Source organism: Narcine bancroftii, chromosome 1 (genome assembly GCF_036971445.1).
Source record: "Narcine bancroftii isolate sNarBan1 chromosome 1, sNarBan1.hap1, whole genome shotgun sequence".
NCBI classification, from domain to species: Eukaryota; Metazoa; Chordata; class Chondrichthyes; order Torpediniformes; family Narcinidae; genus Narcine; species Narcine bancroftii.
Window position 1 is genome coordinate 153,810,065 of NC_091469.1, and position 26,468 is coordinate 153,836,532.

Consider the following 26,468-nt stretch of genomic DNA (forward strand, 5'->3'; position numbering starts at 1 on the left):
ATTTATTTAACAGATCCTCTAAATTCTTTACAACATCTTGGTCAAAATAAAAGAATATGGAGAAATATCTGGTTATAAAATTAATTGGGATACAAGTGAAATTATGCCTTTAGTTATTGGTGATTAGGCAAAATGTAAGAAAGTAATTGAATTTAGATGGCCAGATGTTGGAATAAAATATTTAGGTATTTGTATACAACCAGGTTTAACAAAATTATTTAATTTGAATTATCTGCCTTTATTAAAGAAAATTAAAGATTATTTGGAAAGATGGAATGTTACCCATTACTTTAATAGGTAGAGTAAACTGTGTAAAGATTAATGTTTTTCCTCAAATACAATATTTATTTCAATAGATTCCAATTGTAATTCCTCAAAAAAAAATTTAAGGAATTAAATGCTTGTGTTAGAAAATTTTTATGGAAAGAGAAAATGGCAAGAGTTCCTTTGGAAAAATTAACATGGAAATATGATTTAATAGGTTTACAGCTCCCCAATTTTATGAATTATTATAAAGCAGCCCAGCTGAGATTTATTAATGTAATGTATGATTTAAATAAAATTTCAGCATGGGTGAATATAGAACTTAATAAAATAGGGGAAATAAATCCACAAGAATTTACTTATTAGGGGAATACAAGATTTTTAATAGCGAACAGAGAAACACCCATACTGAAAGATTTAATTGAGCCTTGGAATCAGGTTGATAAAGAGATTGGTGGAGGAGGAGGGTTAATGTCAAGAAGAACACCTTTATTTCAAAATAGACTTGTTCCATTTTCTATAGGAAATCAATTTTTAAAGATTTGGCAAAATTATAGTATTAAGAAAATTAAAAATTGTTTTGAAGCCAGGAAACTTATTACTTTTAGAAGAATGAAAGAAAACTTTAAGGTAATGGAAAATACTAGATTTTGTTATTATCAAATTAGGAGATTTTTATGTTTAAGTTCTGGTTAAGATTTAATATTATCAGTAGAAATGGAGGTAGAGTTATTATTATGTACTGGAAATATAGAGAAATATATTTCAAGTATGTACAAATTATTACAAAAGAAAGACAAAGAAATAGATGGGAAGTAGATTTAAATTAAGCAGATAAATGAATATAGATGGACTGAGATATGTAGAGAAAGTATTAAAAGTATAATAAATGTGATATTATAAGTCTAGTTCAGTATAATTTTATTCATCAGTTATTTTTGACCCACAAAAATTAGATAAAATGAACCATACTTATTTGGATTTATGTTTTAGATGTAGACAAGAAGTTGGTACATTTCTGCATTCAACTTGGCAGTGTTCCACAGTTAAATCTTTTTGATTTGAAATAGGTAATTTATTAGAATGAATAACGCGGGTAAAATTCCCACAGGATCCAATGCTACTTTTACTGGGAGATATTAGAGGTTGAACCTAAATTAAAACTGAATATGTACTAAGTGAAATTTATTCATATTTCTTTGGCAATAGCTAGAAAATGTATTACCATAACTTGGAAGTCAGATATTGATTTGGGAATGGATAGATGGCATGTGGAAGTTCGGAGTTGTATTCAACTTGAGAAAATTACATAATTTAAGAGAAAAATACCATATCTTTTGGAAAATATGGTGCCTATATTTACAAAATCTGGGTATTAATATTTAAATGAATCGCAAACATTCCATTTCTCTTGTAGGTCTCCATCAGATATTGAAAAGTTAAAAACTTTTGTTGTGGTTCTCTTGTTCTGTTCTTTTTCTTTTGCATTTGTAGGGGGTTGGAGGGAGGAGGGCGATGGGGTAGTAGGGGGTTTCTTTTTTACTTTATTTCTTTATAGAGTTATAGATAAAGAGAGAGAGAGAGAGAGAGATAAAACCACATGTATTGGGATTGAATATGAAATATTGTAAATGTTTATTTTGTGGTTATATATAGTGAGGTGTTGCTGCACTTGGACTATTTGGGACCCTGAATGGTGGTGAGGGAGGAGGTGTGGGTGCAAGTGTGGCACTTCCTATGGTCGTGGGAAGGTGCCAAGGGGATGATTTGTAGGAAGGGATAAGTGGACAAGGCAGCACAGAGGGAGTAGTCCCTATGGAAGGAGGATCCTGTTGTGGGTGACAGAAACTGCAGAGGATATTTTTGTTGTGGAAGCTGATGGAGTGGTAGGTGAGGACTAGGAAAATTCTGTTTTGATGCAACTAGGGGTAAATGGGACCATGTAGATATGCGCGCTGAGTTGATGGTGGTAGAAAGAAAGCCACATTTTTAGAAGAAGGAAGACATCTTAGATGATCTAGACAGGAAAACTTCATCTTGGGAGCTGATTAGACGGAGGAATTGAGAGAAAGGAATAAAATCCTTGTGAGAGACTGGGTGTGAAGAAGTGTAGTTGAGGTAGTTGTGGGAGTTTTTTTGTCCTGAGATTGAGACAGCAGGATTAAGAAAGGGGAGATTGTCACCAGAGATGGACCAAGTGAGTTTAAGGTTGGGGTGAAAGTTAGCAGCAAAGTGAATAAAGTTGATGAGCTCATTGTGGGTGGATGAGAGACTGAAGAACCTGATGATGCTCTCTGTATGATTCACGAAGGCTTGTATACAAGTACACATAATATACTTGTGTACGTCCTGTGTGACCTGCTAAGTTTCTCCAGTATTTTTGTGAATTGCACTACAATTCCACCGTCTCCAGACTTGTATATTTAACTTGCATATAAGTACATTAGTTGAGAAAAATAACAGTTTCATTATCTTCATTCAGTCTTGGTATTGTCCTTCACTGACTATCCTATGCCAAGAGGAAATTGCATACTTGAATACTTGCTAGCTATTCAATAGAACTCTGATTTCTCAGGCATATCCAGAGGGTGAATCATATTAGCATGGAATTGGGTTTTCATAGCAGACAAATTCCGTAAAGATAATCAAGCAAATCATCCTTGATTGACAAAAGACATCATTCCTTGCATGTGAAGAAGAAACCATTATTTGTTGCTGATTTGGAGGTATTTTGACAATAACTCGATGGCTAAAATTCTGCCAGTATTATTTACATCTATGACTTAGTATCAATATCCAGTTACATACCTTTAAAACATATTTCAGAATGATTCCCAGAAGTGATTGGAATTGCTAATCTTGCCTTCCCTGCAAAATATCTTCAGCAGGAATTGGCACACAGAACACTAGTTGTGCCTTGTCCAATTCTGATATGATTTGGTTCCAAATTTCCATTAGTTTGATGCCAATTTGTGGCTGATCTAAGGAACATTTGTGATTCATTTCAATTTTAAAATCAAATTGATTGTTTAATTATCGTGCAGTTGCCTTGCTCTCACTTTCTGCTGCTTTCAGAGATAGCACCAGAGAGAGACTTGCAAACTCCCTTGTCCACTTTCATCTCCACCACCAATCTCCTTGCAATATCTTGTAACACCAAGAAATGTTACATCTGTTGACATGAAGCATCAATTAACTTGCATTCCTCCCAATCCAGGTTATTGCTTATCATAGGCTCTCCCACAGTGGACAAATCAAACATAGATTTTGTGCCTGTCACTTCAAATGTTATCCTTCCTACTCCCACTCTAACCTACGGATATTGATCCATGTCCTTCTGCAAGATTTTAACGAACTTGATGAACAGCCCCTTGAGTTCCCTTAAGGCACATAGCTACCTTCAGAACTCGATGTTGCATACAACAATATTGAATCCAAACATTTCAGTTCTCTCAATACCGTTGAAGTTCATTTGTACCGTTTGTATCAGAAGAGGCCAATCCTATTGTGAGCAACTCCTTGAGAGCATGCTGAGCTGAGTTGTTGTCAGAGGACTGGGGGGAGATGGAATGGAACAGTCACCGGTGCTCCAGTTAAAACTGAGCATCCTAACTTTTATCCCTTTTTGTATTGTGGTGGTTTGAGTGAGCATAATTGATGTGGTATTCCACCTCTTGCATTTTCTATGCTGAGTGAGATTCCAATTTAAGAAAAGTCTTGCCTCCACTTGAGGTACTCCATTACTTCAGATTATTCTTCATACATCTATGCGGCACATGGCTTCTGAAATGTCCACACCTCTTCCTAGCTGAGAGTTATGGCCACAATTTATATATCTTAATTGGTGATGAAAATTGTGTATAATTTTACTGTGGCTGTAACCTGATTCAGTCATTATTTTAATATGTGAAGGATTTATAAAAGAAGAGAATATTTTGGATTTGAGGATATTTCTAGGACAAGAGGATTTTGGTAATGAGGAGAGGATGGGTACAGTTTTATTAAGGAATCTGCTGAGGGATCTCAATGGTTTGAACAGCAGGACAGGGAGAAAAAATAATCAGTATTTCCGTTTGGAACCCTCTTTCAAGAAAGAGGGTGGTGACCAAGGCAGCGGACCAGCAAGGGGCTCAGTGGCTGAGGGACCCACACAGGCTGCAGGTGACTTGCTCGGGCTGCTGTTGACTTGCTCATGAGAGCCAGGTATTGGAGCCAGGATTTGAGAAGATGCTGAGGGCAAGAAGGTGCTGAAGGCTTCCTGATCCTGGCAGAGATTGGGATCTGGAGCTTGGATTGCTGAACAGGAATTTGTGCAGCTGCAGGAATGTTGGAGGTAAATCCACGACCACTTAGTGACTCTGAAGGGACTCTATTTTGCTTTTATTTCTTACTATAAAGGGTGCCAGACAACACTAATGGCAACTCTGTCTGCTGTAAAGCAGACAGAAGGCAATTTTGTGTAATATTACAATTTCTGTACAATTACATGACAATAAAGGAATCTTGAATTCTTTTTCTCCCTCTGATGCTACTCCTCCTGCTGAGTTCCTCCAGGGAATTGATTTTTGTTCCAGATTCCAGCATCTGCGGACTTTTGTGTGGGTACAGCAGCATAATTTTCTTTGGAATGTAAGAGGCCGAAGGGAGACTTTGATGTTTATATATATATATATATTATATATATAAAAAAAGTATGACTGTATAGTTCTTCCCATCCATTCCATCTCCTTTCTCAGAGGGGAGCTTTCCACACTTGAAGTAGGACAACAGCCTGTTAAGTGCTACTTAAAACTCTTTGTGCCAGAAAAGTCTTGGACAATACCTGATATGCTGAAACCTGCATCACCATGGTACAAGCGCTGGAATTGGGCAGGATAGATTTTTTTTTACCTCACTGTCGTTTTCTGTAAACATATATTTAACTTGTACTTCAGCTTTGATTCAACTAGTAATTTGGTGAGCTTGAGAAAATATTAGTGATTCTTGCAAACAATTTCATAAAGTAGGAAAATTTATGACACAGTTTCCTGGTTTTCAATTTTCTTGTGGTATTCAACTCCTAGTCTCTATCCAATTCTGTTCTACACTGTTCAACTTTTTATTTTTTGTTACATAAATGCTTGGCAGAAACTTGTAAGGTGTGTACAATTCTGAGTCAATAATGGTCTAAAAATATACTTGGAAGAGAATCAAGCCAAAAATGATGGCAATTCATGACTTACAGCTCGGTTGTGTTCATTTAAATAATCTGAGTTGCTATAAATAACTTTTTGAAATTTTTTTAAGAAGTAATCAAATATTTTCCTTCCATGTTTAATGCAGAGCCTGGGTGCCTTTAGTGCTCAATCTCTGCCAATTTTACTGCGTGCCTACTGGTGCAGTCGATCTGCATTAGATTAGACTGGAGCTGAACCAAAAACAGCAGTCTCGTAAAATAAAGTACAATATTTCATAAACTTTTAGCAGCTCCTGTAGAGAAAGCAGCAATTAATATTTCAGGTTGACAGTCTTTCTTCACTAAAAGAAATACATCTTGTTTAGCAATTAATGAGTTAGATTGCGGGGGGGGGGTTTGGGGGGGGGGGGTGGGAATTGTAAACAAAAGGAAAGACGAGAATGATTAAAAGTAAGGCAACTGATTGCAATGGGACAAGTAGGTAAAAGAGGAGTTGTAAATGGCAGTAAACCCATGACTAGCACCTGGATATCTGATGTCGAAAATATAGTTTTAAATTCCTGTTTTGAAACTGAGGTCTGAAAGATTAAAAACTCATAACTGAACGATAGGATGCTGTTCCTGAAGTTTCATCAGTAGCTTCCTCAAAGGAGGCCCATGGTCAAAGTGAGATTTGACAGGAAAACGTGTCAGATGGATTGAACCTTGGAGATGCTGTTGTAAATGTTTCATGTTAGTTGATTTGCACTTTCATTTATGGACCTTTTTGTTGCTCTAAATTAATATAAAAAAGACATGAAATTAGATTGCAACATTCCTTTGTCTATTAGAGTATTAGAATCATAAACTTGTGAATCTGTTGGGATCATTAACTGCATGCAGTGTTCCTATTGCAGCCTCCTCTACATTGGGGAGACTGGACACAGTCTGGGAGATCGCTTTGTTGAGCACCTGTATCCTGTCTGCTGTAACAGCAAGGATCTCCCAGTGGCAAAGTATTTCAATTCCACACATACCTTTGCCTCATCAATATGTCTGTCCACACCCTTGTGTACTGTCAAATTCAGGCCACCCACAAAGTGAAGAAACAACACCTTGTATTCCATCTCGGCATTCTCCAACCAGATGTCTCTTTCCATTGCCCCTCTGTTTTCCTTCCTCCAGCTCCCCACCCCTTCTCTCCCTTCTGCTATCGGAGATCTATTCTTTCCCCTCTCTCCCATCACTTCACAGAGCCTGCATTCAGTTACCCAGTTCTGCTCCCCCTACTTTTTTATTCAGGTGTCTGACTGATTTTCAACATTCCTGATGAGGGTCGAGGCCTGAAATGTCAACTGCCTTCTGCTCCTACGGATGCTGCATGGACTGCTGAGTTTCTCCACCAATTTTGGATGCTGTCCCTTCTAAACGCTTTAAATCAATCCATGTCTTTTGAAATTAAAATTAAGCTCACTTCTATATTTTCCTATGACAACTCATTCCAGATACGAATCAAGTTGCCCCTCAGGTCTCTTCTCCCTCTCTCCCCCCCCCCCCCCTCACCTTCAACTTATGCCCCTCTAGTTATAGAACCATCCACCTGGGAAGAAGACTGAGCAATCACTTGAATCATGCCCCTCATAATTTTACAATCCTCTTGTTTCCCCTTCAGCATTCAAAGCTCAGGGGAATAAAACCCTAACGTGAGGGAATCTAACCTCTCTTAAAACTCGAGCCCTATAGGAATATTCTGGTGAATCTTCTCTGTACTCTTTCCAACTTATTGATGTCCTTGGTGCAGGATGACCACAACTGCACACAATACTCCAAGTGTGGACTCACCAATACTTGTATTGTATACTGTATACTGTGTCCAATGAAGGCGGTTGAACCAAGCACCATCTTTACCACCTTGCCCACCTAGTTCATTACTTTGAGGGAACTACTCAGCCGTATCCCATGCACTCTCTGTTCTAGAGCACTCTCCAGGGTTCAAATTCTGAGCCGTCTGTCAGGAGTTTGTACGTTCTACCTAAGTTTGCATGGGTTTTCCACAGGTGCTCCAGTTTCCTCCCACCCTTCAAAAATGTACCAGGGTTGTAGATCAATTGGGTGTAATTATAGGCGGCACAGGCTCATGGGTTATTGTGCTGTATGTTTAAATTTTAAAATTTAATTTTAAAATTGTAACATTTAAAATTCAAATTTAAATCAAGTGCCAATCACACTGAGCACTGGAGCACCTCAGGGCTGTGTGCTCAGCCCGCTCTTGTTCACGCTACTGCCCCACGACTGCAATGCCAGATTCAGCTCCAACACCGTCATCAAGTTTGCAGATGGCAGGACAGTAGCTGGCCTCATCAGCATTGGCCATGAGTCAAAATACAGACAAAAAATGGAAAATCTCGTGAAATAATGTGAGAAAACAACCTGAGTGTCAATGTGGACAAGACAAAAGAGATGATTGTGAACTTCAGAAGACCAGGGATGACCAACCTCCACTACATATTAGCACCAAGTTCCTCTGAGTCCTCTTACAAAGAAATATTTCCTCACTTGAGAAGGCTGAGGCGGGCAAGGCTAGCAGCCACCATCCTGTCAACTTTCTGCAGAAGCGCTATTGAGAGCATCCTGGCCAGCTACGTCACAGTGTGGTACAGTTTCTGTTGGGTATCAGATTGGAGGTCAATCCAGAGGACCACAAGGGCAGAAAAGAGGATCACTGGGGTCTCCCTCCCTTTGCCCCCCCCCACCCCCCACATTGATGAGACTTACTTACCATAATCATCGTCACAAAATCAGTGAGGACCCCGGCATCCTGAACGCAGCATTTTCCAGGTACTCTCATTGGGAAAGAGACTGTGAAACAGCTTCTTCCCACAGGCAGCAAGACTGCTCAAGGACTAATGAACTGCTCATAGAAACTCTCTGTGACTGTTATTTATTTAACAATAATATTTAATTATTTTAATATTTTTACACATGTATTGTGCATCCGTAATGCAGTTTCCCGCAGCCTGTGTGCATCCTTCAGCCACTGTGCCCTTTGCCTGTCTGCTGCCATGGTCACCGTGCTATAGGGTCGTCTCATTTGCTTCTCCTTCTCCGGGGTGGGGGGAGTGTTCTTCCCGTTTCTGGTGCCCGGCGCTGTTCCGCTGGAGTTTGCAACCCTTCTTAGTTGCTGCCACACAGACCCTGTGGTTGCAGAGTTTTAATTAAAAATACCATTGGCTCCTTTAACGGGTCGTTTATAGCTTGCACTGAGCCATCTGTATTAGGACCAGGCAGTTGAACCCGTCAGAGCAATGAAACGCAGTGGGGGGAATAAAAAGGTGTAGTGCTAAGCGCAACACCTTTACAGCGCCAGTGATTTGGACCGGGATTCAAATCCCATGCTGTCTGTAAGGAGCCTGAACGTTCTTCCCATTTCTGCATGGGTTTTTCCCAGGGGCTCGAATTTCCTCCCACCGTTCAAAACATACAGGAATGTAGGTTAGTTGGCAACAGTAAAGACTCGTGGGCCGAAATTGCCTGCTACCATGTTGTATGTCTAAGTTTTTTTTTTAATTAAAAATATTTTAAAAATACTTCAAGCACTGACTCCAGAACATAACAAAAACAGGCCAATCATTGGAATAGAGGATATCTCTGGTCATGCTGGTACTGTGATTTTATTTCACTTTGGCAGGTGAGGGATACAAGGAATGAGGGATTGGTGGTGTAATAAGTAATTATACTTTTATGTCCAACTTGCAAGGTTTTTTTTGGGGGGGGGATATCACAAGCCACTTGATTTTCTTAATTGAAGGGCAGTGAAAGATTCTTGTAATGCATTTTTAACGAAGTATTATACAGCTATTTGAGAGGGGTTGGGGGGGGGGGTAGATTGCAGGACTGCAGGGCAAGAACTGTGGAATAGAACTGACCAGATTACTCTTACAGAGAGCTGGCTTGGGTTCACTGGACTAAGTGACAGCTCAATGATTTTGATTATTTAACTTTTCAATTTGTTGAAGCAGTTCAAAGACTGGAGAGAAACGATGTAACCAGCTGGTGGAAGTTTGGGAATTAATGTCGATCAGGGGTGGCCAAACCATGGCTTGCAAGCCACATGCAGCTCTTTGACATATGATGGGCAGGTCGCAGACATATGTTGGCTGAGACAGGAATCGTATTCAAAATAGTATTGTTGGTGGATGTAGTTTGCGATCACATGGTTGTGACCTGTGCAGCAACCGCAGACTCTCGTCTAGGCCCAGGCCACCCACCCATCTGAGCTCCTGACACCCCGACTACAGACTCTTGCCTAGGCCCCAACTGCTCACCATGGGAGCCTCTGACACCCTGACCATGGACTCTTGCCTAGGCTCCAATTACCCATTCACCAGAGTACCCGACACCTCGACTGTGGACTCTTGCCTTGGCCCCCAGCTGACCGCCCGCCCATCGAAGCTCCTGATGCCAAGACTGCAGTCTCTCGCCTAGGTCCAGGCCGCTCTCTCATCCTAGCTCCTGACTCCCTTCTGCAGCCTCTCACCTGGCCCCGTCTGCCTGCCCACCCATCTTAGATTCCCGATTCCTCAGTGGCCATCCAATCTGAGCTCCTGACACTCCAGCCGCTATCCCATCCAAGCTGACCACAGACTTCACTTAGACTCAAGCCGACTGCCTGCCCATCCAAGAATCTGATGCCCTGAACGACACAGTCAAAAGTATAGTCGATGCCCTAAATTTTACCCTAAAAATTGATTCACAAAATTTGACTATTACACAAGTATGTGTACTTTTTGGTTATTGAAACTAATACAGATGAGCAGTTTAAAAACTACATAAAAATAAATATTATTATGTACACCTATATTTCTTAATATTTATGTAAGAATTTTGTAACAAAATATGCATGTAAGACTAAAAACGTGTATGTAATATTTTTCATGTCTTGCGTCTCGCAAACATCTAAAGTTTATTGTATGTGACTCTTACCTGATGTAGACCCGAGGGTTCCTGAATTTCAGAGGGAATAAAAACGAATTATCGAAGTAAATTGGCATTCTTCAGGGAAGCTGAAGAAAGATTTTGTCAACCTTTTGCTCTGTCCTCAATTGCAAATTTAATTTTCTTTCCCCTTTGAACTTTTTCTTCCCACTACAGTCGACTTGATTTGAATTGCTTAAGTAATTGCTATTGTTGCAAGCACAACCTGTATCTCATCAACTACGAGATGGTACTCTTTCCTGCAGTATTTTTTCCCTTTGTTCTTTACTCTAATGCATTTTTTAGTTCAGCTCTTGATCTTAATGCTATTTTGTAACCCTAATTTCCTTATGTTTTCATTCATGTGGTTCTAGTTTCCAAGATCTCATCCAAGATTCCCCCATCAGCTCCATCTCCAGCAGCGACTGTGGGAGTGTCTCTGTCACAACTTGTAGTCTTTCCAGCACGTACACTCCAAGGTAACCAAGCTTCAGAAAACTACCTATATTTGTTGAGTAAGGAAAACTGTCATTTTGTTTCAGCCATAATTTGGTGATACTGGAAGTATCTATTACGTGGCGAGTCTGCTATAGGGTTGCATGTGTTCCTGTGATCAGGAAACCTTTTTGTTTCCTTTCTTCATCTGTGTATTTTCAGTTTTGAGCTATTTGATGTCAAAATTACCACCCACGGTCATTTATCAGAATTTGTGCTGCTTTTTTCCTTCAGTTGGCTCTGGACAGGGGTATTTCTGAGATAGTATGACAATTTGCACGATTTGTATCCTGGGCATTTAAGAATGCCCTATTTGATTTTCACTTTTTCTTGCCGAGCTGTACCAAAGAAACACTCTTTTTGGCAGCTAATTTTGGCCATCATTTCGGGAGACGAGAATTAAATCACTCTTTTCAGTACTGCAAGAGCTGAGGAATGCAACTAAGAACATTTCTTAATTCAGTCAAATAATTGTTAAACTTGGAAGTTGCTCTTTGCAGTGGCCAGCAAGTTCCTTGTTTCAGTTAAATTATTTTAATGAGCACTATTGGATGTTTAAAAATTCGTCATCTTAATTAAGTGAGCTGGGCCTTTCTTGCTGATATTATTTCTTTAATTAGGGAATGTTATATTTGCACTAAAGAAACAGTGCTATGAAAATTGGTTTACCATGGCAACACTGGGTGGATTTTTGGGTTGGGTGAAGTAAAATTTCGTTCCTATTAGTTGATGGTGCTTGGCATATTGCAGTATATTAATTTCAGATTGGTAGTAATCTGGGTGGGCCAGGAATGTGGCCAGCGCTAGTGCCGCTTTTGTGGTCTGGAACGCTTCTGTGGTTTCCAGGTTCCACTGGAGCGTCTTGTGCTGATCTTGATGAGGTCAAACAGGGGCTGTACGAGGGTGGCTGCTCCCGAGAGGAAGCGATGATAAAAGTTCACCACCCCAGGAACTCTTGCAGCCCTTTGATCGTGCTCGGCTTAGGGAATTTTTGGATGGCTTCTACCTTGTCCGGCAGCAGTTTGGCCCAGGAAATTGGCACTTAGCTGGGTTCACCGTGAGTCCGAACTGCTGCAACCTGTCAAGAAGGCGAGTCGGGTGCGTCCTGTGTGTGCTGGCGTCGGGGCTGGCGATGAGGGTGTCATCGAGGGAGACAAAGATGAAGTCGAGGTCCCTGCCGACCATATCCATAAGCCACTGAAAGTCTGGGCTGTGTCCTTTAGTCTAAATGGCATCCGAAGGAACTCGAAAAGGTGTGATGATGGCTGTTTTCGGGACGTCGCTGGAATGTACTAGAATCTGGTGGTACCCCTTGACGAGGTCCACCTTGGAAAAGATCCGGCAAGCCTTGAGCCTTGTGGCAAAGTCCTGGATGTGTGGGGTAGGGTGCCTATCTGGGACTGTAGCATCATTTAGTTGCCTGTAGTCACTGTACGGGTGGCAGCCACCGGAGTTCTTCTGTACTATTTGCAGTAAGGAGACCCAGGGGCTGTTTGAATGTCAGATGATCCCCAGCTCCTCCATGTTGGAGAACGCGGTCTTGGCTTGCTAGAGTTTGTCTTGTGGGAGGCACCAGGCCCGTGCATACACTGGAGGCCATGTGGCGGTCTTGCATCGCGGAAATTTGGCACCAGTAGGGCCAGGTACTTGGACAGTAGGAGGGCATACTCATTTCGGTCCAAATTGTGGATTCCTAATGGCAGAAAAGAACCTTGCCACAGACCAAGGGGTATGACTGGAACATGGTAGTGTCCACCAAATAGCATCTGGTCCCGTTTACCAAAGGTTCATGTGCCTGGAGGAAATCTGCTCTGAGTAAAGCCTGGCCCACGGTTGCAGTTGTGCACTTTTATTGGAAAACCGTGTTCATAGCATGGATTGTGACCAGATGGGTGCCATAGCTTGGAGTGGAGGAGCCATTAGCTGCTTGTGGAGGGAGGCCCTTGGGGTTGTGTTTGGTCTCGAAATACTTCAATGGGACGAAGTAGACTAGGAAGTCCCTCTTTGTCCACTGGTCCCAGAGGTAGAGTAGGCCTTTATGAGCACCGAGGCTATTATCGGCAGCTGGCCTGCCCATTTTCCATCGCCGTGTTTGCTTTGGCAGTGGGGTAGGAGCACGGGGGAGTGCACTGCTGGGTGTTTCGGCCCCATCCGTGGTGGTTGAAGCAGTATTCGCTCTGCTTGTCTCAGCACTCGTTGTGCTGTGGCTGCTGCTGGGGAGCCCGGTGGAGGTGCTGAAGTGGCAGCGCTGACGGCATAGATGGGCTGCACATGGATTGAGCTCTGTTGCGGGGTACAGAAAAGTCTGTCTGCTTCCTTGGCTATCAGGTGTGGGGCACTGAAATCCATATTGGGAAAAAGCCAAGGAAACACGTACCAACAGGTTGAAGAGGAACAGGGCCTCAAAAAGGAAACTGTTTGTTTGTCCGTCCACTAGGGCCACCATTTTGTGCATGAGCTCAGAGGAGTTTTTATCATCCATGCCTTACATATTTAGGATGTAAACGGCACACTTTGTGCTGGCTGAGTTCCAGGGAATCGAGGAGGAAAGGCCGGAACTGTGACTCAGTCAACTGCAGCCAGTTCCTGGGGTGGTTTGACCAGAAGAGTGGCAAATGCACACCCACCGCATTGGTCACAGCTGTTATGGTGGTAGCAGTATCCTTCATTCTGTTGCATTCAAGGTGGTCACCACTGTAGTGTCTGCTACGACAGCGCTGCGTAATCGAGAGACGTGCACACAGTGCGAGGGTGAACTAGTCACTGGCTTTATTGTTTGAATTCCACGTGCTGCACGCAGGGAAACACTCACTTCCAGTGACGTGTGCGCTGGCTTCCGGAAGTGACATTGGGGCATTGCGGCTGGTGGTGCGCTACCTGGAAATGGTGATGTCCCCTGGGCAACACATGTCGTTAACCACGGGCTTCTCCTCAGCAGTGAAGGGGGACCCGCACCATTTGGAGTCGGCTGACTGGGGTGGCGATTTGGCTTGTCTAACTGCGTGGTCGCTTGGCCCGCTACAAAGGTCCTGAAGAAGGAATACAGGGAGCTAGGTAGGAAGCTGAAAGATGGGACCTCAGGGGTAGTAATCTCTGGATTTCTGCCTGTGCCTTGAGCCAATGAGGATGATATGGCAGGTGAGTGCGAGACTGTATAATTGTTTCTGGATCATTGGGATCTCTTCTGGGGAGGTTACAATCTGTACAAAAAAAGACTGGTTAAACCTGAACTGGAAGGGGAACAATAACCTGCCAGAGAGGTTTGCTCAAGCTGTTAGGGAGAATTTAAAATAGTTTGGCAGGAAGATGAAAACTTGAATGATGGGGCAGAGAACAGAGCAGATTATGGAAAGGATTATGTAATATGATTATGAGAAAGGGCAGGCAGTGGAGGAAGTATAAATGTAGTCAGTTGTGTACTTCAATGCAAAAAGTATTAGGTACAAGGGGGATGAACTTGGAGCATGTATCATTCTGTGAAATTACGATGTCATGGCCATTGCAGGGATTTGACTGACACAAGAACAGGATTAGTTGATGGAGAAACCAGGGTTTAGCGGTTTTAAAAGGGATAGGAAGGGAGGTAAAAGACTGGGGTGGGGTGGGGGGAGGTGAGTAGTATTACTAATCAAAGCCATTCGGACCGAAAAATCTGGCTCAGACTTTCAAGAGGTTAATGGACGCAGCAGGCTGGGATTTGACCTTCGCCTTCGTCAACCTTGCAGCCTCACCTGCACCAAGCACACTGCTCACTTAAGACCATTGTTCTCCAAGCTAAGTGAGTTTGGTTTAACCATCAATCTGGCCAAGTGCCAGTTTGGCACATTGATTACCTGGGCCATCGTATTGACCAACATACGATGGCCGTTACCCATCAAAGTGGACACTATTCATTCCTTCCCCAGACCATTGACCATGAAGGGACTGCAAGAATTTGCAGGTACTTTTATCATCATTCATACCTGTAGTGGCCCACATCATGACCCCTCTATTTCCCCTCATAGCAGGGCCCAGTAAAGATATTCAATGTACACAGGAGGCGACCAAGGCTTTCCAAACAACCAAAAATGCCCTAGTCAAAGCCACCATTCTTGTGCATTCCAGGACAGGTGCCCCGCCCGCCCGCATGGTAGCCACCTCCAGCATAGCAGTCAAGGGTTTACTTGAGCAACTGGTTAACGGACAGTGGTAGCCGCTGGCCTTTTTCAGTAAACCTCTCAGGCCACCAGAGCTCAAGTACAGTGCCTTTGATAGGAGCTGTTAGTGTTATACCTGACAATTCGGCATTTCCATTACTACCTGAAGGGCAGGAAGTTCAAAATTTACACAGACCACAAACCACTTACCTTTGCTTTCAGCCATGGTCAGCCAGGCCACAGCGGCACCTGTCCTACATATCTGAATTTTCAACAGACATTGAACATATCACTGGCAAGTCTAATGTGGTAGCAAATGCCCTATCCTGTCTGGCTGTCCTAGTGGTGCATGACCTCGTCCCGGGTATCAACTATGCAGCCCTGGCAGATGCGCAGCAGGCTGACCCTGACATAACGGCATACCGGTTACCGGTGCTTACCGGTCTGCAACTAGAAGACATCCAGATCACTCCAGGTAACTGCACGCTGCCCTGCGACACCTCAACTGGTAAACCGCACCCCGTCATTCCGTTTGCATGGAGGAGGCGAGTTTTCAATTCAGTCCACAATTTGTACTACAGTTAGAATGGTGGCCAACAGGTATGTCTGGCATGGCCTCCGTAAAGAGGTCTACGTGCACATAGACATTGTGGGGCCCCTTCCTATATCCAGAGGTGCATGTTATCTGTTGACCATGGTCAACCAGATGATTAGATGGCCAAAGGTGGTGCCACTACCTGAAATCTCCACGGAGACGTGCACAGGCATTGCTAAAACACCTGGGTGGCATGTTTTGGGGTCCCCCAACACTTAACATCTGACAAAGGGCCCAATTCACTTCCAGCCTGGGGACTCAACTCCACCACACCACAGCATACCGCCCGCAGGCCAATGGATTGTGGAAAGGTTCCACGTGCACCTGAAGACAGCTCTGATGGACTGACTCACTGGACCGAATTGGGCCAACGAACTCCCTTAGATCTTAATAGGCATCCGCACTGCCCCTAAAGGGGACCACGAGGCTGAAGTGCCAGTTAATGAAGTAGACAAAGGCAATGTAGTCAAACAATAATCATGGCTTTTATCAGGAGAAACTAATTGTACAATAATGAAAGACCTAAGGGGAGATAAGACACAGCCAATGTCAGTAAAACAAGGCTAGGCAAGTGGAAGACTGACAGCTCAGCAGAGATTCACCACAGAGGCATCCTCTGCCGAGTTGGTCTATGGCGAGCCCCTAGTCATCCCAGGTGAATTCATGGTGGCTTCCAAGCACGGTGACCATATTGTCTTGACTGTGCGAGCACCTGTGCTCACTAGCCCCAGTTAAGCCCAAAGCTTACGGGCAAGCCAGCACCTTTGTCCCAAGGAACTTTGCAGACTTCACTACGTGTTTGTCCGACGTGGGGCCTACTGGCCACTTCTTCAACGGCCTTATGAAGAGCCATACCACATTGTCAGGCACAATGGCTCCTCCAGTGTGTTGGACATTGACGGCAGGGAGGAGACCTTCATGCTCAACTGGCTGAAATTGGCCCACTTGGACACTAACCAGCCAATTACTCTCTCGACCCCACGACGCAGGGGTCAACTGCCAAAAGACAGTGCCCTGATTGCCAGCTCTTGAGTTGGGGGGGGGTTGTGTAGTGGCACACTCAGTGGGAGGACACAGCAAACAGCCGTCAAACACAACGATTGGGTATACAGCACGTGGGATGAGACACCTGGTCCCATAGGCCGCAGGAATAGTGGTCAAATCGACCAATCACTGCTAGCGGATTGCAGGAGATCCAATCCGGGCCTGTGCATCTGGGACAGCCAATCAGGAGCCGGCCTCACTCAAGCAACACCCTGGTGGTGACATGGCCAGCTACCTATAAAAGGCAGAGCTGCACTCAATAAAGCCAATGTCGATTACACTCCCTTCTTTCAACCTCGTGCTATACCCATTATACCCCAAGCTATAACCGTAGCGACCCCACTACAGCATTTGGATTTTAATCCGGATAAGTTTTAAGTAATTTTGGAAGGTCAAACCAAAAGGCTGAATACAGGGTTAATCATCAGTTTCCTAAAAGTGTGGATGAACTGAGGGGCCTTGGGTCCAAATTCATGCATCCCTCAAGGTGGTCACACAGGTTGATTGGATAGTTAAGAAGGCTGATGGGATGCTGGGGTTCATTAATAGGGGGATTGAATTCAGGAGTAGTGAGGTTATATTGCAACTTGACAAATCTTTGGTAAAACCACACTTAAAAGTATTGTGTTCAGTTCTGGTCACATCAGGTTATTGAAGCTATAGAGAGGGTGCAGAGATGATTTACCAGGATGTTGCCTGGTTTGGGAAACAAGTCTTTATGAGGCAAGGTTAGGAGAGCTGGGACTCTCTCTTTGGAGTGTAGAAGGATGAGAGGAGATTTGATAGAGGTCTACAAGATTATGAGAGGCATAGATAGGGTAGACAGCCAGCACTTGTTTCCCAGAGCAGGATCAGCAAACACCAGAGGACATGTGTACAAAATGAAGGGAGGAAAGTTTAGGCGAGATATCAGGGACAAATTTTTTTTTTTTTTACGCAGTGTTGTGGGTGCCTGGAATGCCTTGCTGGGAGCGGAGGTGGAGGCTGAAACATTGGAGGCATTTAAGAGACATGGATGATTGAAAAATAGGGTGTTATGGGGTAGTACTGTTTTTTTAAAGAAAGGAATATATGGGTCAGCACAACATCGAGGGCCAAAGGGCCTGAACTGTGCTGTACTATTTAATGTTCTGTGTAAGTTGATGTATTATTAATTTCAGTTCAATGCTGCATTTTATTTACTTCGTTGATGGCCAGATGTGCAATTTTGATTAAATGGAAAGATAATACTCCACCTACACACACACAATAGCTAAGGAATATCATGTCTTGTTTACATTTGGGAAAAAATTAGATATGCAATCAATGATTCAAATATTAAATTCCAAATGATATGGGGCTCATTCATGGACTACTACCATAATCTTAAGATTTTGTGTTAATCTGGAATCTTGGCATGTTTTTTCTCTCTCTAAGATTGTGCCACTTGGATTTATGAAAGTTGATCTTCAACCTTGTTTAGGGGAAGGGGTTTGGAATTTTTTTTCTTTTGTTATGTTCTATTTTAAATCACAATTGTGCTTTGGAACTTGTACTTGTGATCATTTTTATAACTTTTCTGGTCTTGTAGTACACTCCATAATTGTGTAGTTCAACATTTTTATTGTTTTAAAAAAATTCAATAAAATGTTTTAAAAAGGAAAGAATAAGGTAGATAAATTCTTAATTAAGAAGGGAATCAAGGGTTACGGTGAGAAAGGAGGAGAATGGGGTTGAAAAAGATGTTGAGTCAGTGGTGAAGAAGGCAAATACAACGCTGGCATTCATTTCTAGAGGAATAGAATTAAGGGCAGGGCAGGGGTGTGATGTTGAGACCTCACATGGAGTATTGTGAGTAGTTTTGGTCTCATTTAAGAAGGGATGTGTTGACGTTGGAGAGAGTTCACAAGGATGATTCTAGGAATGAAAGGAGTGTTTGACAGCTCTTGGCCTGTACTTGTTGGAATTTAGGAGAATGGGGGGGGGGGATCTCATTGAAACATTTTGAATGTTGAAAGCCATTTACAGAGTAGATGTAGAAAGGTTGCTTCCCATGGTGGGAGTATCTAGGACAAGGGGGCACAACTTCAGGATTGAAGGACATCCACTTTGAGCAGAGATGGTCAGAGGGTGGTAAATGTGGAATTTGTCATCAGAGGTTGTGAAGGCCAAATCATGGGGTGTATTGAAGGCAAAGATTGATAGGTTCTTGATTAGCCAGGGCATCAAAATTTATGTGGAGAAGGTTGGGCAGTGGAGCTGAATGTTAAATGGTGGAACACTCGATGGGCTGAATAACCTATTTCTCCTCCGATGGTCTTATTGATTAGCCATGATGGAGTGGTGGGTGGACTAGATGAACCAAATGGCCTATTCATAATGTTCCACTAAATATACTTTATATTGCCTTTGCAATGTTTTAACAGAGCTTTTTCTCTGTAACGATATACTCCACATTTCTTCAATTCTGATTGTAGCGAATGCAAGGATTCGCTGGGAGCAACAAGCGTAAAGTTGCCGCAGTCCAGAATGAATGACCCTGCTCCTGCCCCTGCTCTGACTCCTCCTATTTCTTAAACCAGAAATAGGATGAGAAATACTTTTGGTCATTCCTGAGATCACGAACTGAAACTGATTTCCTAGTGTGTTCTCTAAAGGAACTACACTGTGAACACTCGCTTTCGTGTCTTTTCTATGTCAATGCTTTTCAGACGATTGAAGACCTTTCATTAATTTACCATTCTTGGCACTTGATGAGCGTCATTATGTAAGGTGGCACAGTTAGCACAGGGTAACACAGCGTAGTGGTTAGTGCAGCGCTGTTCAAATCTGGCGCTGTCTGTAAGGAGTTTGTACATCCTCCACTTGTCTGGATGGGTTTCCTCCGGATGCTCTGGTTTTTTCCGACCTTTCAAATTGTACCGGGGTTGTCGGTTAATTGGGTAGCACAGGCTCGTGGGCTGGAAAGGTCTGACTGTGTTGTATGTCTCAATTTAAATTGAAAATTTGAAACTGAGCTATATAAGGAGGTATTTAACTCAAATTTTTAAAGATGTAGGCTTTAAGAAGTGAGGAAAGGTAGACATGGGATTAATAAAAGCCATTATTGGCAGAGAGCAAGAATTTCAGGGCTGAAAGTGGTTACAAAGTTAGGTACAGTACAACTCAGATTATCTGAAATCAGATTCTCGAAATCCTCATTTATCCGAATTTTTTAAAATCTGAAATAAATTGACTTGACATGAAATTAGAACGACGATTGTCCTCGTTTCAGGTAACACCCTCCCCTCCCTCTTTTCATTTCTTATTTACCTTCCCCTATTGACTTTTCTGACTAATTCTCCATCTCAAACTGCATGCCAGTCTCCCAACCGCAAGTGGTCGGAAGAATCCCTTGCCCAGCATCATTAAGGAGCCTTCTGGGCAAGAGAGGGAGCTCAGGCTCAGTGACATTCTCTCCCCATCCCTTCCCTCCTATCCCTTCCTTCCCTCCCCTGCAACACCGGTGCTGCCAACGCTGACTCCGAACCCTTCCCTTGGCCTACCACTGCTTGTGCAGTAGGTCGAGGGGAAGGTTCAGAGTTAGGATTCTGGCATCGGGAGCTTCAGTGACCAGGGAGACAGGAACCTCCCCGTGGATCAGCAACAGCGGTGGGGACATGTCAAGGATTGGTGGAGGTGGTTGGGAGGTCTCTGTGATTGGCAGTGGAGCTGCAGCCAGCATTTTTTTGGTGAGAATTAAACATCATTTTAATGCTTAAAAACCCTTGTTGTTTAAACAATGATACAAGTGATTTGTTGTTGCTACTGGGCTGTTTTTTTAAAAGTGACCAGTTCTCCGGAATAAAAAGCATAGACCCGGCCCCGACTAATTTGGATAATCGGAGTTGTCCTATGCGTGAGAGACAACAAAATAAATTGTTACCAGGATGACATTTTTAAAAGAGAGAGCATTGCTTGGTCATGAATCACTGCCATTGTTATATGGTGACATGGAAATTGGACTTGGATTCATTCTAAATGAATCTTTCTTGTACAACGTATACATTTTATTTGCAGTCCTTTGTTTTATATGTTGATCGGCAGTCCTGTTTTGTTAGGTGTTTCCATGGGAATTGGGGTTTAATTGCTCCATATCAACTCTTTTGTTTGAAACTTTTATGGCGACTGGTGCAGGGTGATATTCAGCATTTTTGTTTGTTGCAAAGGCAATCCGATCACTTGCCTGTAGGTTTTCAAATGTTCATCCCTGCCAGCATTAACACATGCTCTGTTGTTACAGTCCTGTTGGCAGTCTAACTACAAGTTCCTACACCTCAGAGGATGTAGATCAAGAGGAGATCCAGCTTGCGCTTCTGGCTGCCAAGATTGCCACAAGAGAAAAGATCCGAGCCCGTTTCCATAGCAGCAGTGATCTTATTCACCGACTTTTTATGTGCATCGCAGGTATCGTATACTTTGTAGAAAATGTGCATTAAGTAGAATTCTTTGCTTTGTTAAATAGCTTTGATTTATGTCAGACTTGAATGAAAATAATATTAGGATTGAGCAGAGTCGGCATATATTTATGAAAAGGAAATCGTGCTCAACAAATCACTTTTTTCAATCAATTGTTTGGAACAAGCAGAAGAGGTGGTACATTGGCCTTGCAGACACTTTTGCTTAAGTGCCACACAAGAGGTTGTTGGACAAAAGTAAAAACACAATGCTGGAGAAATTCAGCAGGTCAAATAGTGTACTTTAAGTATCAAAGATAAAGATACGTAACCAATGTTATGATTGGTTATTATCAAGGTACATTGGTTTTTCATACTTTGATGAAAGCCTTAAGCCCGAAATGTTGGTTATGTATCTTTATCTTTGCTATATAAAGAACACTGACCTATTGAGTTTCCCAGCATTGTGTTTTTTACTTCAACCACTGAGTCTGCAGACTTTCAAGCTTTACAGATTGTTAGACAAATTTAGAGACTTGAGATTGTGCCCTAATATAGAGATGTGATTTGTGGATTGGTGTACAGTCAGAAAACAAAGCAAGAATAAAAGTATTCAATTTTGGAGGCTGTGGCTGGTGAAATGCCTCAAAGTTTTATGCCAGGTTTCTTGCTGTTTTAAATCTTTTATCAATTTTTTTTAGTTAAGGGGGGAAAACTGTGCATCCAGGTTTGCTTGCAGATACAAGGCAGACGATGTATGATGGGCCTCAAAGTACAAGTGACTATAATGTGGGAAAAATTTAGAAAAGCAAAGCACTTTATTTAAATAGTGAGCGATTGAATGGTGGTGTGTTCAGAGGGACCTGGGAACTTTGTACATGAATAAGGAAGTGAACATGCAAGCACAGCATTCGACAGTGATGGACTGAATGCAACAAAGGTTCATCAGATTGATTTCAATGAGAGGTAATAGTTGAGTGAGCAGAATACAGGTTGAACCTCTGTTATCCAGCACTCTGTGGTCCGTCAATTCCCATGGTCTGGCCCGTTTTGAATCTGCTGTTGTTAGTACAAACTCATAATAGTGTGGGATTTGAACCCTGGTCCCGATCACTGGCACTGTAAAGGTTGAATCTGCTGCAGTCAGGACCAGGGTTCGAGTCCCGCACTGTCTGTAAGGAGTTTGTACTAACGTCCCAATCGCTGGTCTATAAATGCGTTAACCATTCCTGTAATGAGCTTTGTTCTACCTTTGATATGTTTACATCGGGGGTTACCTTAGGGGCCAATTTCTATTTTCCGGAATTTTCAGTGGTCCGACAATGGACAGGTCCCGACATCACCAGATTAGAGGTTCAACCTTGTAATAAAAGATTATTTAATTCAGACATGCACAATTTTTGCAGAAGTTGACAGGGTTAATATTTCCATTGGCTGGGGTTTTTTAAAACCAAGAACTAGCCTCAAAATAAAAATCGATGAGGAGAAGATTCTTCCATTTTGGAATTTAAAAAATCAATGTAATTCTCAAACCGCGACAACTCTTCATGTTCAAGAGAAGTTGATAAGTTTTTTTGGATGTTATGGGAAACCAGTGGTGTGGAGCACCTCAGTGGAAGATCAATCATGATCTGATTGAACGGTAGAGCCTGCGTGGCCAACTCCTGTCACTATTTCTTGTACTCTGAAGGTATGCTTTCAACCTGACCTTTGCTAATATTGACTTAGTCCAAGCAATATCCTGACATGGTAATAATTTTATGGTAGAGTTGTGATAAAACATTAATATATGCTTACCTGTCAAAACATAATACCGTATCTGAAAACTGTAAGCAATTGTGCTTTAACTTTTTACTCCGTGATTTCCTCCCCGCCCCACAAATACATTCTTCTTTGGCTTGGCTTCGCGGACGAAGATTTATGGAGGGGGGTAAAAGTCCACGTCTGCTGCAGGCTCGTTTGTGGCTGACAAGTCCGATGCAGGACAGGCAGACACGGTTGCAGCGGCTACAGGGGAAAATTGGTGGGTTGGGGTTGCGTGTTGGGTTTTTCCTCCTTTGCCTTTTGTCAGTGAGGTGGGCTCTGCGGTCTTCTTCAAAGGAGGTTGCTGCCCGCTGAACCGTGAGGCGCCAAGATGCATGGTTTGAGGCGATATCAGCCCACTGGCGGTAGTCAATGTGGCAGGCACCAAGAGATTTCTATAGGCAGTCCTTGTACCTCTTCTTTGGTGCATCTCTGCACGGTGGCCAGTGGAGAGCTCGCCATATAACACGATCTTGGGAAGGCGATGGTCCTCCATTCTGGAGACGTGACCCACCCAGCGCAGCTGGATCTTCAGCAGCGTGGACTCGATGCTGTCGACCTCTGCCATCTCGAGTACTTCGACGTTAGGGATGTAAGCGCTCCAATTAATGTTGAGGATGGAGCGGAGACAACGCTGGTGGAAAGCGTTCTAGGAGCCGTAGGTGATGCCGGTAGAGGACCCATGATTCGGAGCCGAACAGGAGTGTGGGTACTGCTATCTTAAATCCCTTCTTTAAATATAACATTTTTAAACCGTTTCTTCTCATTCTCTTTGTCCTGCTGAAGATGTCAACTTTTAGAACCTGGAGCCAAGATTGTGTTTTTTTAAATTGTTCAGCTATTATCTCAGAATCTTTTAATATCGATCTTAAAAGCATGGAAATGAATTGTTTACAAGCAGATTTTCCAGGCCTGCTCTTTGTGTGTAATTTGGGCAGATACTCTGATGTTCTGATCAGGGGAATGGAAGCACAGATTGCCAGGGAGTGGCGAACTTCTGGAATTTGCTACCCCATGGACAGCTGTGATAGCCAAGTTGTTGGGAATATTTCAGGCAAGAAATTAATTGGTATCTGAATAGTCAGGGTATCGAGGGTGATGGGGTGAAGGCAGGGGAGAGGAAGAATGGATCAGCTCACAAAGGAATGGCGGAGCAAGGTGAAGGGCCGAATGAGCTCCTTCTGCTCCTATATCTCATGGTCTTATAAAACATAGTGTCAAAATGGAAGCATTCATTGGGTCTGTTATCATGCTGTCTGGCTAAATTAAATTAAAATTCTGAAAGATTTGAAGCCACAAGGCATTTTGACATCTGCTTCCGAAGCTGTAGGATTGAAGATATTGGGGAAGAATTGGAAGTCTTTTGAGCTATACTCAGTTTTGTTGATGTAATAAAGATAATGTTACCTGCCAAGGAATCCAAAGGTTGTTGAAAGAAGTTCAGGAGGAAGTTGCAGAAACATTAGCCACAACTTTTTTAAATCTCTGAATGCGGGAGTGGCTTCGAAGGTCTTTAGAATTGAAAATGATTAACCCTGGTTGAAGATAAACCCAGCAATTTGAGTCTGTTCATTATAACTTGAGTAATTGGGAAATCTTTGGAGAAATGATTAGGGACAAAATTAACCATCACTGAGACATCTCAAGTCCAATTTATTATCATCCGATTGCACAAGTACAACCCGACGAAAGTGTTTCCAGTCCTTGGTGCAAAACATGCAGGCACACAACCAGACATAACACACATACAGATAAACAATACATATGCAGTTCAAATATCTCTTGGCGCCTGCCACATTGACCACCGTCAGTGGGCTGATATCGCCTCCAACCGTGCATCTTGGCGCCTCACAGTTCGGCGGGCAGCAACCTCCTTTGAAGAAGGCCGCAGAGCCCACCTCACTGACAAAAGACAAAGGAGGAAAAACCCAATCCCAACCAACCCATTTTCCCTGCAACCGCTGCAACCGTGCCTTCCTGTCCCGCATCGGACTTGTCAGTCACCAACGAGCCTGCAGCTGACGTGGACATACCCCTCCGTAAATCTTCGTCCGCGAAGCCAAGCCAAAGAAAGAAAGAAAGATAAATATATATAAAAATAAATAAATAGATGGATATTATTTCATAAATATGAGTGCCTCGGATGGTTAGTATGTGCAGTTCCTTTGGTTGTTCAGTATTCTCACTGACCATGGGAAGAAGGATCTGTTGATTGATTTAGAGAGTCGACGTGGATTTGTTAAAGTCAAACTGTTTGTGTTGCTTGAACGTTCTTTTTATTTTGTTTAGCAGAGAGTCGATTGAGGAAATGCAGTGAGATATACTACATGACAAATATCTTTTGATCCCTGAATTCGTTTATACCTGTCCTATTCTCCCATATTCTCATCTGCCTTCCTGTGACCCTCAACACTCACCTCATTAAACTGCCAGTGTCAAATGTTTGGGGTGTCGAATGCAGGGGAAATCCACTTGATCACAGGGAGAATGTACAAGCTCCAAGCAGGCAGCACCTGAGGTGTGAGACACTGCTTCGCTCTGTTGAAGATTGCCTCTGTAACCTTGACATCAACTCCTCTGTATGACTTCATCCTGTCCAGGTTTAATGTATCTTTCCCATCACTGAGGCTCGGGTGGCTGGCCTTTTGTTGCTGGTCTTTGATTTTTGTTTGAGCAAGTCAACAACATTTGCTCCTCTGTTGACACCTCTGTATCCCTTGCTTTGCCCTCGTTATGTGGTAAATGTCAAAATCTCACGTCAGGATTACATACAGTGCAGCTCCAATTATTCAAAATCCTCAGTCATCCCAAAAAATATTTGGACCCCCGAAGAGATGTCTGTCATTTCCCCACCCTTACCATTGAGGTCCTTGCCCCATTGAGATCCAATTTTACAAATCAATGTGCAAGAAATTAGTTTTGTTAACGAACACCGTTTCACAATGTTGCAGGTGTGGCTGATCAGTTGCAAACCAACTATGCAAGCGACCTGCGAAGTATCCTTAAAACCTTGTTCGAAGGAATGGCGACCAAGTTAGAATATGAAAGCTGCAGGATAGAAAAGAAAGGTAACAAAACTGTTTTGAAGGTTTACCCTTGGTTAATTAACTTTTCTGTTTGCTGTGCAGATGCTGTCTAACCACGCATCTTCCTGGAACCATGACTTCATAAGTTATACTGTGCAATTTAACAGTCGCTGTGACTGTCTTGATGTTTCAGGTTGAAAGCAATCTGTATCAGTCTTAAAAGTTCAATATGTATCTTTTCATGACTGTTTAAATGGTGTATGACTTGTTGGAGAAATGTCATGGTTGACAATCCACTTTATGTAGCTTATAGTTGAGCTCCATTGCCCACTGCAAACTAAAAAATTTGAACTTGTTTTGTCCCTTTTTTTTGAGGGGTTTAGGGGGTGTTGTTGGAAAAGAATCTCAACAGCATAGTTTTGGGACACTTCTCCATGGTAGTGATAAATGCTGAAACAAATTTGAGTTTTGTCAGCAGAATTTATTTCTGTCATAGAGCATAGTCTGATGGGAAGCAGAAGAAGAGAGTGTGATGGGGTGAAATGGTCATTTAATATGTTA

At 42.7% G+C, this 26,468-nt stretch overlaps 1 protein-coding gene across 4 annotated transcripts in view; it reads left to right on the top strand.

The window, feature by feature from the left end:
- The window catches only part of zfyve28 (zinc finger, FYVE domain containing 28), a 126,441-nt gene that overhangs the window by 73,826 nt on the left and 26,147 nt on the right, over window positions 1-26,468 (top strand). For 3 of the 4 annotated variants that reach the window (XM_069942203.1, XM_069942208.1, XM_069942228.1), the window contains 3 exons: window positions 10,768-10,872; window positions 20,925-21,088; window positions 25,833-25,949. In XM_069942203.1, the coding sequence (XP_069798304.1) occupies window positions 10,768-10,872; window positions 20,925-21,088; window positions 25,833-25,949 (386 nt within the window). The remainder of the gene's footprint in view (window positions 1-10,767; window positions 10,873-20,924; window positions 21,089-25,832; window positions 25,950-26,468) is intronic. The other variant, XM_069942217.1, reaches the window with a different exon arrangement.